General features: G+C 40.5%; 1 protein-coding gene across 1 annotated transcript; it reads right to left on the bottom strand.

Moving 5' to 3' along the window:
* Positions 1 to 10149, bottom strand: LOC106577299 (kelch domain-containing protein 1). Its single transcript, XM_014155240.3, has 13 exons — positions 9518 to 10149; positions 9265 to 9335; positions 7443 to 7560; positions 7156 to 7268; positions 6448 to 6532; positions 6277 to 6360; positions 5336 to 5416; positions 5080 to 5138; positions 4846 to 4955; positions 4642 to 4714; positions 4289 to 4388; positions 4140 to 4192; positions 1 to 3687 (listed from the first exon to the last, which is right to left on the bottom strand). The coding sequence occupies exons 1-13, from the start codon at positions 9695 to 9697 to the stop codon at positions 3567 to 3569; spliced, it is 1248 nt and encodes a 415-aa protein (XP_014010715.3). The 5' UTR covers positions 9698 to 10149; the 3' UTR covers positions 1 to 3566.
* Between the last annotated feature and the right edge of the window lie 649 nt (positions 10150 to 10798).

Below are 10798 nucleotides of genomic sequence, written 5' to 3'. Positions count from 1 at the left end.
TGTGAATGGTCTGTGTATATCTTTATTCCACCTGAGCTACTTCAGGACACATTCATGCATCGCATATACAATAATCTTTAAAACATTGAAATATGTACAGATAAATCAAGTCAACAAAATGGAGGTAGATCCCTGTGCACAGATATTCAATGTGCTGGCACTGACAGGAAAGCAGCATGTGAACCAAAACACATATTTGCCTAACCCTAGCCCTAGGCTTAGAAAACAACAAACTTGAAGAGACATTGACTGATCTTGCTGAAATACTTACAAAAAATGTTTTTCATTGTGCAAGATTAAAATAAGTATTTAATCAAGGTTGATTATTGACTCTTGAAGTGTGGGGTTTTATACACGGTATAATATGTGAATAAATGTTTTGCAGGACAGAATGTCCCCACATAACCTGTAAATGTCGACATACACTGCATTATCACTTTACTGCAGCCTCTACTGTTCTGCATGATCACCTTACTGCATACTCTACTCGTCTGCATTATCGCTTTACTGCAGCCTCTACTGTTCTGCATTATCTCTTTCCTGCAGCCTCTACTGTTCTGCATTATCTCTTTCCTGCAGCCTCTACTGTTCTGCATTATCGCTTTACTGCAGCCTCTACTGTTCTGCATTATCTCTTTCCTGCAGCCTCTACTGTTCTGCATTATCTCTTTCCTGCAGCCTCTACTGTTCTGCATTATCGCTTTACTGCAGCCTCTACTGTTCTGCATTATCTCTTTACTGCATCCTCTACTGTTCTGCATTATCGCTTTACTGCAGCCTTTACTGTTCTGCATGATCAGTTTACTGCAGCCTCTACTGTTCTGCATTATCGCTTTACTGCAGTGTCTACTGTTCTGTATTATCTCTTTACTGCAGCCTCTACTGTTGTGCATCATCGTTTTACTATAGCCTCTACTGTTCTGCATTATCGCTTTACTGCAGCGTCTACTGTTCTGCATTATCTCTTTACTGCATCCTCTACTGTCCTGCATTATCTCTTTACTGCAGCCTCTACTGTTCTGCATTATTGCTTTACTGCAGCCTCTACTGTTCTGCATTATCGCTTTCCTGCAGCCTCTACTGGCCTGCATTATCACTTTACTGCATCCTCTACTGTTCTGCATCATCTCTTTACTGTAGCCTCTACTGTTCTTCATTATCTCTTTACTGCAGCCTCTACTGTTCTGCATTATCTCTTTACTGCAGCCTCTACCCTATGCATTATCGCTTTACTGCAGCCTCTACTGTTCTGCATTATCTCTTTACTGCAGCCTCTACTGTTCTGCATTATCACTTTACTGCATCCTCTACTGTTCTGCATCATCTCTTTACTGTAGCCTCTACTGTTCTGCATTATCTCTTTACTGCAGACTCTACTGTTCTGCATGATCACTTTACTGCAGACTCTACTGTTATGCATGATCTCTTTACTGCATCCTCTACTGTTCTGCATTATCGCTTTACTGCAGCCTCTACTGTTCTGCATGATCAGTTTACTGCAGCCTCTACTGTTCTGCATTATCGCTTTACTGCAGTGTCTACTGTTCTGTATTATCTCTTTACTGCAGCCTCTACTGTTCTGCATTATCGCTTTACTGCAGCCTCTACTGTTCTGCATTATCGCTTTACTGCAGCGTCTACTGTTCTGCATTATCTCTTTACTGCATCCTCTACTGTTCTGCATTATCTCTTTACTGCAGCCTCTACTGTTCTGCATTATCGCTTTACTGCAGCCTCTACTGTTCTGCATTATCGCTTTCCTGCAGCCTCTACTGTTCTGCATTATCACTTTACTGCATCCTCTACTGTTCTGCATCATCTCTTTACTGTAGCCTCTACTGTTCTGCATTATCTCTTTACTGCAGCCTCTACTGTTCTGCATTATCTCTTTACTGCAGCCTCTACCCTCTGCATTATCGCTTTACTGCAGCCTCTACTGTTCTGCATTATCTCTTTACTGCAGCCTCTACTGTTCTGCATTATCTCTTTACTGCAGCCTCTACCCTCTGCATTATCGCTTTACTGCAGCCTCTACTGTTCTGCATTATCTCTTTACTGCAGCCTCTACTGTTCTGCATTATCGCTTTACTGCAGCCTCTACTCCTCTGCATTATCTCTTTACTGCAGGCTCTACTCTTCTGCATTATCTCTTTACTGCAGACTCTACTGTTCTGCATGATCACTTTACTGCAGACTCTACTGTTATGCATTATCTCTTTACTGCAGCCTCTACTGTTGAATACCATCTCTCTGAAATAATCTTTATTAGATTTTACTATACAGTGCCTTCGGGAAAGTATTTTGTTACGTTACAGCCGTATTCTAAAATTCATAAAAAATAAAAAATAAACACAATACCCCATAATGACAAAGGATAAAAAAAATGTTACATTTTTTGCAAATATATTACAAATAAAAAACAGAAATACCTTATTTACATAAGTATTCAGAACCTTCGCTATGATCCTCAAAATTAAGCTCAGGTGCATCCTGTTTCCATTGATCGTCCTTGAGATGTTTCTACAACTTGATTGGAGTCCACCTGTAGTAAATTCAATCGATTGGACATGATTTGGAAAAGGCACACTCCTGTCTATATAAGGTCCCATAGTTGACAGTGCATGTCAGAGCAAAAACCAAGCCATGAGGTCGAAGGAATTGTCCGTAGAACTCAGAGAAAGGATTGTGTCGAGGCAAAACATTTACCAAAACATTTCTGCAGCATTGAAGGTCCCCAAGGCAGATATGAACGGAGCAAAGTACAAAGAGATCCCGAGAGTAGCAATCTGTTATTCTGTCCCTGAGTAAGGCAGTTAACCCACTGTTTCCAGGGCGCCAATGACGTGGATGTCGATTAAGGCAGCCCCCGCACCTCTCTGATTCAGAGGGGTTGGGTTAAATGCGGAAGACACATTTAATTTGAATGCATTCAGTTGTACAACTGACTAGGTATCCCCCCTATCCCTTTCCTTGATGAGCACTCAGGATCTCAGACTGGGGTGAATATTCACCTTCCAACAGGACAATGACCCTAAGCTTACAGCCAAGACAACGCAGGAGTGGCATCAGGACAAGTCTCTGAATGTCCTTGAGTGGCCCAGCCAGAGCCCGGACTTGAACCCGATCGAACATCTATGGAGAGACCTGAAAATAGCTGTGCAGCGGCGTTCCCCATCTAACCTGACAGAGCTTGAGAGGATCTGCAGAGAGGAATGGGAGAAGCTCCCCAAATACAGGTGTGCACAAGCTTGTAGCGTCATACCCAATAAGACTCAAGGCTGTAATCGCTGCCAAAAGTACTTTAACATAGTACTGAACAAAGGGTCTGAATACTTACGTAAATGTGATATTTCAATAAAAAAAAAATCTTTGTCATTATGGGGTATTGTGATGTCGTTATGGGGTATTGTGATGTCATTATGGGGTATTGTGATGTCATTATGGGCTATTGTGAGTAGATTGATGAAGGGAAAAAACTATTTAATCCATTTTAGAATAAGGCTGTAACGTAACAAAATCGGGGAAAAGTCAAGGTGTCTGAATACTTTCTGAATGCACTATATGTATTATATATTTCTGGACGTTCTCCTCTGTACAGCTTCCAGTAGTTTCTGGGGCAGATATGGAAGCTGGTTTTGAAGCATCTTGCAGTTATTCACATTCTTTGCTATGCAGTCCACACATATCCTGTAAGACAAAACAACATGTTTAAAGTGGAAATCAGCAGTTGCCACATCCATTTTTGGACATATAAATGAATGATATCTACCCATTGCTTCTTGAAGACTATAACTTATCAACGCCTCATGAGCTTAGTTCAACTGTCGTACCCCATCAGAACCCGGAATATAATCTTGTTTTACTCCAATGTTTGTAAACAAAGTGAATTTAAACAAACACCATATAGCCTCAGACCATGGTTAAAACTATAATGTTGATATCATGGATGGTCAGTCCCTCCATCCGTAGCTCTGTCTATAAATTTGAGTGGTTTCTCCCTCTCCAGCCCCATACCAAAACAGGGGCAGGGGAAAACACTTTGTTATTGTTTCGACTGCTGATTTCTGCTTTAAGGGACGATGAAAATGGACATTACATGTGATGTAAATAAAATCTGTGATTATTATGAGAAAGTTTACCGAAAGAGGGGATAAGGCTGGGTCTGGAAAACAAGTGCATCATTGCTGTGGCCCTGAAAACATGTGAAAACAAACAGTTAGTTGTAGTGTCAATGATTCTACATAAACCAGGGCTACTGTGATGATTTGGCTGAAGGCTATCGTCATACCGTCAAATTCTCATACGTTCCTACTAGGAGGACGTAGTCACAACTACCCCCAAACACAATGACGTCAGAGTCCTTTGCTTGGCTTGCTGTGTGCCACAACCTGCAGGGACGAAAGTCAATGAAATGGGGGATTTCATCAAAATACAGAGAATGTGCACTCACTTTAATCATTGTACATTTTAGGCTAATTTCTCTTCACTCCTTGATCTGCACTTACAGACTTCAGATGAGATGGTAATGGAATGCGTTCTGATTGAACCTTTATTTTATCAGGGAGTCATACCAGTCTTACCAGTTGAATCAGATTAGGAACTAGATTTAACATGATGCTAAACTGTCAGCTACTGTACTACCTTGGTTTGTTGTTGTTTGGATGGTCAAACTCCCTCCATGTCTTTGTGTCAACATCTAAAACCCATCTATCACCTACAGAAGCATAATAGATACAAGAAAGAAATAACTCCATGGAACAGAAGGTTTTCTAGGAGGGTCAAATGGTTGAGTAACAGCTGAGGAAGGATTTTGTCCAACTGGGACTAAATGGGTAAATGACTTACTCATTGGTTTGCAGTCCACATTCAGTCCACCAAATAGAAACAAAGTGTTATCAGATACTGCAGTGAGGCTATGCCATGACCTTCCCCCTGGTACAGTGGATGTTGACACTCTGGAGAAGACATTTGGAGGGAACAGTTAAGTCTTTTTTTAAAAACACACCAAAGCTGTTATTATGATAAACATTAGACCGTTTTAAAGATGAGCATTTGAAAGAGTGAAATATAAATACCTACATTTCAGACCATGTCCATGATTCTAGATCTAGACAATGAATGTCACTTGGTGTGGTTTCCTAAAGGGAAGGGTAGAAGGAAGGGCTAACCACTGAACATTCCAAAACAGGTCAACACACTTGAGTCAAGTATTAAACTTGACTGTACTGTAAGCACTGTGATCCCATTAATATTAGCAATGTTTTAGGGGTTTCTGTGTCTCTGCATCAATGCAATACAATACGTGAGGAGGAGTTCAACTCAACAGAGTACTCACCAGTACTCTGCCCCCATAGACATACCCTTTATGACCAAGTGTTGCACCTGCATGGGCAGCTCTGGGGGCAGGAGCACGACCCTGTAGTCAGAAAGAGCTACTTACAGTACAGGTACAAAATGACAAACTGTTATTTGGCTGCAAATAACTAATTAGTGCATGTATAACCAGCACCATTGTGCCAGCTTAACATATAGCGCTGCCTCACTGAACTTGTCCCTGACCAGGCTTGAATCAGGGTCCTCTACCTCTCCTCTGATTGGGCTTGAAGCAGAGTCTTCTACCTCTCCTCTGACTGGGCTTGAACCAGAGTCCTCTACCTCTCCTCTGACTGGGCTTGAATCAGGGTCCTCTACCTCTCCTCTGACTGGGCTTGAACCAGGTTCCTCTACCTCTCCTCTGACTAGACTTGAACCAGGTTCCTTTATCTCTCCTCTGACTGGGCTTGAACCAGGTTCCTTTATCTCTCCTCTGACTGGGCTTGAACCGGAGTCCTCTACCTCTCCTCTGACTGGGCTTGAACCAGGTTCCTTTATCTCTCCTCTGACTAGACTTGAACCAGGTTCCTTTATCTCTCCTCTGACTAGACTTGAACCAGGTTCCTTTATCTCTCCTCTGACTGGGCTTGAACCAGGTTCCTTTATCTCTCCTCTAACTGGGCTTGAACCAGGTTCCTTTATCTCTCCTCTGACTGGGCTTGAACCAGGTTCCTTTATCTCTCCTCGACTGGGCTTCAACCAGAGTCCTGTATGTCACCAACACATGTGACCACCAGCTTGACAATGTAGAAACGGATTGATCTATACAACAGGTACCGATTGGATAGCTCCATCAGCAACGTTTCAAGCTAACTATGGAGTAAGGTTACGGTACGTTCTTAACTCTGTTCCACATGGTGAAGTTATGTTGTGATGTAAACATACAGTGTATGTCTGTCTTACAGAGCTCTGTGGTTCCCTCCAGCTGGCTAGTGTTGTATCAAAAATGTGGACTTCATTGTTCCATCCCCAACCAACGTTCTGCTCCTACAGAACACACAATACAACACATTGAAAATAGTGGTTGTAATTCATACGTTTGGACACAATCATAAATAAAAAGCAAAAATGTACCAATGATGCCGTGTCCACGATGAAGCTTTTGTCATCCATGATGTCATCAAGTGTCTTGTGACCATATCCACCAAAGTAGGTGACCCTACAGAATGGAAGATTCTCAAAGTAGGTGACCTTATGGAATGGAACATTCTCAAAGTAGGTGGCCCTACAGAATGGAAGATTCTCAAAGTAGGTGACCCTACAGAATGGAACATTCTCAAAGTAGGTGACCTTATCGAATGGAACATTCTCAAAGTAGGTGACCTTATGGAATGGAACATTCTCAAAGTAGGTGACCTTATGGAATGGAACATTCTCAAAGTAGGTGACCTTATGGAATTGAACATTCTTAATTGGGAAAAATTAAAAGATTCTCCCAAAGACAAAACAATAAACATGGGAAACCGCCCGCACTTGTGTTTAAGATTTAGTTGGTCCAGGCAACTATTTGTACAACACCCCCAATAGTAGCCTTTAAAGGGATACTGCGAGATTCTGTCAATCAAGCTGTTTTATATATTATTATTAGATATTTTTTTGTAGTCTGGTGCTACTGTACCTGTAGACTTCCAGTCATTGAACTAAGGCTAGCTAGCATTGGCTAATTGCTAATTGCCAGAATCTCACAGTATCCCTTTAGATGTGTCATTTGAACCCTGACTATCTTCCTGTTTGTAGCAATTCTGCAATGGATGTTGCATTGTAATATTATATGTTACTGACCTGTTGTTGAAAACCCAGCAGCACAGCTTATCTCTGGGTGAAGGAGGAGAGCCACTCTCAGCTTTCACTTTCTTCCAACTGTAGTCCCCATCCAGGAGGTTGACCCGGTAAAGCTGCAAGCACACATCTTTTCAGAATGTAATACATGTGTCTCTGAAGCTAGAGTTTGAACCCATCTGAACTGTCTCATAACAAAGGAAGCTTTATTATGATTAATAAGCTTTTGGTGATTTTCAGAAAAATATTTGCACATCAGGGGCACTACAGTTTCTGCTGAGCTAGCTCACCTGATTGGTCTGTCCCATGTCATCATATCCCCCGAATATGTACATGTGGCCATTTAGAAAGCAGCTGCAGGTGCCTGACATGGGGGGCGGGATCTCTCCTGACATTTGACACATTTCCCTTCAGAAGATAAAATGAATAAACCAACTATAAATACACACAGCATACACATTTAAGTTACAGGCAACATAGCTAAGTCTTAATGCAAATTTGGTTCAAACTGAAGATAAGACCAGTGCAGCACTATAGACTACTGTAGACCAGCGCAATGAACCAGTCTTGAACTAAAGACCACTATAAACCCATATAGACCAGTCTTATAGACCACTATAAACCAGTCTGACACTATAGACCACTATAAACCAGTCTAATACTATAGACCACTATAAACCAGTCTAATACTATAGACCACTATAGACCACTATAAACCAGTCTGACACTATAGACCACTATAAACCAGTCTAATACTATAGACCACTATAAACCAGTCTAATACTATAGACCACTATAGACCACTATAAACCAGTCTGACACTATAGACCACTATAAACCAGTCTAATACTATAGACCACTATAAACCAGTCTAATACTATAGACCACTATAAACCAGTCTAATACTATAGACCACTATAAACCAGTCTGACACTATAGACCACTATAAACCAGTCTAATACTATAGACCACTATAAACCAGTCTAATACTATAGAACACTATAGACCACTATAAACCAGTCTGACACTATAGACCACTATAAACCAGTCTAATACTATAGACCACTATAAACCAGTCTAATACTATAGACCACTATAAACCAGTCTAATACTATAGACCACTATAGACCAGTCTAATACTTTAGACCAGTCTAATACTATAAACCAGTCTGACACTATAGACCAGTCTAATACTATAGACCACTATAGACTAGTCTAATACTATAGACCACTATAGACCAGTCTAATACTATAGACCACTATAGACCAGTCTAATACTATAGACCAGTCTAATACTATAGACCACTATAGACCAGTCTAATACTATAGACCAGTCTGACACTATAGACCAGTCTGACACTATAGACCAGTCTGACACTATAAACCAGTCTAATACTATAGACCAGTCTAATACTATAGACCAGTCTGACACTATAAACCAGTCTAATACTTTAGACCAGTCTAATACTATAGACCACTATAGACCAGTCTAATACTATAGACTAGTCTAATACTATAGACCAGTCTAACACTATAGACCACTATAGACCAGTCTAATACTATAGACCAGTCTAATACTATAGACCAGTCTAATACTATAGACTAGTCTAATACTATAGATCAGTCTAATACTATAGACCACTATAGGCCAGTCTAATTCTATAGACCACTATAGACCAATCTAATACTATAGACCACTATAGACCAGTCTAATTCTATAGACCACTATAGACCAGTCTAATACTATAGACCAGTCTAATACTATAGACCACTATAGACCAGTCTAATTCTATAGACCACTATAGACCAGTCTAATACTATAAACCAGTCTAGCACAACAGACCACTATAAACCAGTATAGTACAACAGACCACTATAAACCAGTATAGTACAACAGACCACTATAAACCAGTATAGTACAATAGACCACTATAAACCAGTCTAGGGTTAGGGTTCGTAGATAGTTAGTTGAAATGTGTGTAGAGCATCTACAGATGGAATATCCAGATACAGTGTTAAACCCAAACTACTTCTCCATTCATATTCTTTACAATGTGTCATATACAGCCCATATGCACAAACACTATGTTAGAATTCCATTGATATTCTTACCATACCCCTCTTTGTAAGTCATACAACCAGATTTCATCACTGGGTAGGAAAACTTCACTGCCAGCGGTTGACTGCAGAACAAAAAAAAGGTTCCTCCATTACTAGTGAAAAAACATTCATATAGTCTATCAGCAGCATGTATGTTATATAGTATATGTGGATGCTAAACATCAATTCTAAACAACACCATCAATTAGGAATGCTTTCAAGATAGTTCCAGGAAGGGAATTTACAAATCATGTTTGAGGCTTACCATGTAACCTCCCCAGACATGCAGAGCATTTCCCTCTACTACAGCTGTGTGACCACTTCGCTCGAGGGCAATAAGTTCCACACAGTGTTTCTCAACTGCAGAATCCATAGTTTCCAGAAAAGTTCTTAGTAAGTGAAAACACAATGAAAATGAGAGAAAGAAATGTACAAAGATCTCCATGCCAGGACTTTTATCTTCTCTCCCAGGACTTTTATTTTCTCTCCCAGGACTTTTATTTTCTCTGACCCAAATCTGTTTAAAACCTTTTATTTTTCATAGGACCAAGCTGCTCATTTTGACTACAGACTTTGGCAGCGAATAGAATGTGCAGGGGCTGGCTGTTTTTAAGTATCTGTTTCTGAGACGCTCCAACCTCTAGGAAAAAACAAGTTGTTCTTGCCCCGACAGCGTTTGTTGTAGCGGAGGGTCAAAGGTCATATCATCTTGTCACCAGACCATTACTCCCTCTGGCTACGCCCCCTTACCTGAAAATGTCACAACACTCACCGAATACCTCTCCTCTGCCTGTTCCACTCTCCTTATACCTCTCCTCTGCCTGTTCCACTCTCCTTATACCACTCCCTATGAGCAGTTTGTTTTTCCTGTGGTTAGCGGTGTGTGCTTGTTTATGCAACGGGCAGCTCGTCCCTTCACTTCACTCATATGGAATTCTGAGGGCAGAAACATATCATGTGTCATGTTTGAAATAGCCTGCTGGGACCAGCGTGGTCGTGCGATAGTTCACATTCTGTTACACTTCGCGTATCAAGTGATGTGAATCGAAACGTGAGCCAGCAGTCTGTATTATGATTGGAACCATGTCTTTGATTGGATACAAACAACCATCCATCCTCACAGAATCCATACATTGATTGATTGACATCTCTAAGGCTTGAGCCCTGTTAAATTTGACTTGTTTTGTTCACCAAGTTTACTCAGTGAGCAATATTGATCTATTGTTGTAAGTGTTGGGGAGAAAACGACTAAAGGTAAAATAGCATGAAACAGTGTAAAAGTATTCTACAGGGTTACTATAAATCAAGGGTATTATTACACTGTAAAACTTTTCCCTGTAAATGTGCAGGATTATACTGGCACCAGAGCTGTAATTTTGCTTTACAGTAGAGATGCTGTAATATATTTAACATCTCTGCTGTAAAGTAAAATTAACAGGATGAAGCTGGCAGCTTTAGTGCTGGTATAATGCTGCAAATTTACAGGGAAATTCTCCCTGAAATCTAAATGCAATAAAAACAGTACATTTGTACATAAAATACATTT

The sequence above is a fragment of the Salmo salar genome, chromosome 01 (genome assembly GCF_965601325.2).
Source record: "Salmo salar chromosome 01, fSalSal1, whole genome shotgun sequence".
NCBI classification, from domain to species: Eukaryota; Metazoa; Chordata; class Actinopteri; order Salmoniformes; family Salmonidae; genus Salmo; species Salmo salar.
The sequence above is the reverse complement of the archived record's forward strand: the minus strand, read 5'-3'. Positions and strand labels throughout refer to the sequence as shown.

Coding starts and splice junctions, on each gene's coding strand:
- LOC106577299 (XM_014155240.3), bottom strand. CDS start 9,697: ATGGAGATCTTTGTACATTTCTTTCTCTCATTTTCATTGTGTTTTCAC. Junction 9,336..9,517: donor ATGTCTGGGGAGGTTACATG/GTAAGCCTCAAA, acceptor TTTGTTCTGCAG/TCAACCGCTGGCAGTGAAGT. Junction 7,561..9,264: donor GACTTACAAAGAGGGGTATG/GTAAGAATATCA, acceptor TATCTTCTGAAG/GGAAATGTGTCAAATGTCAG.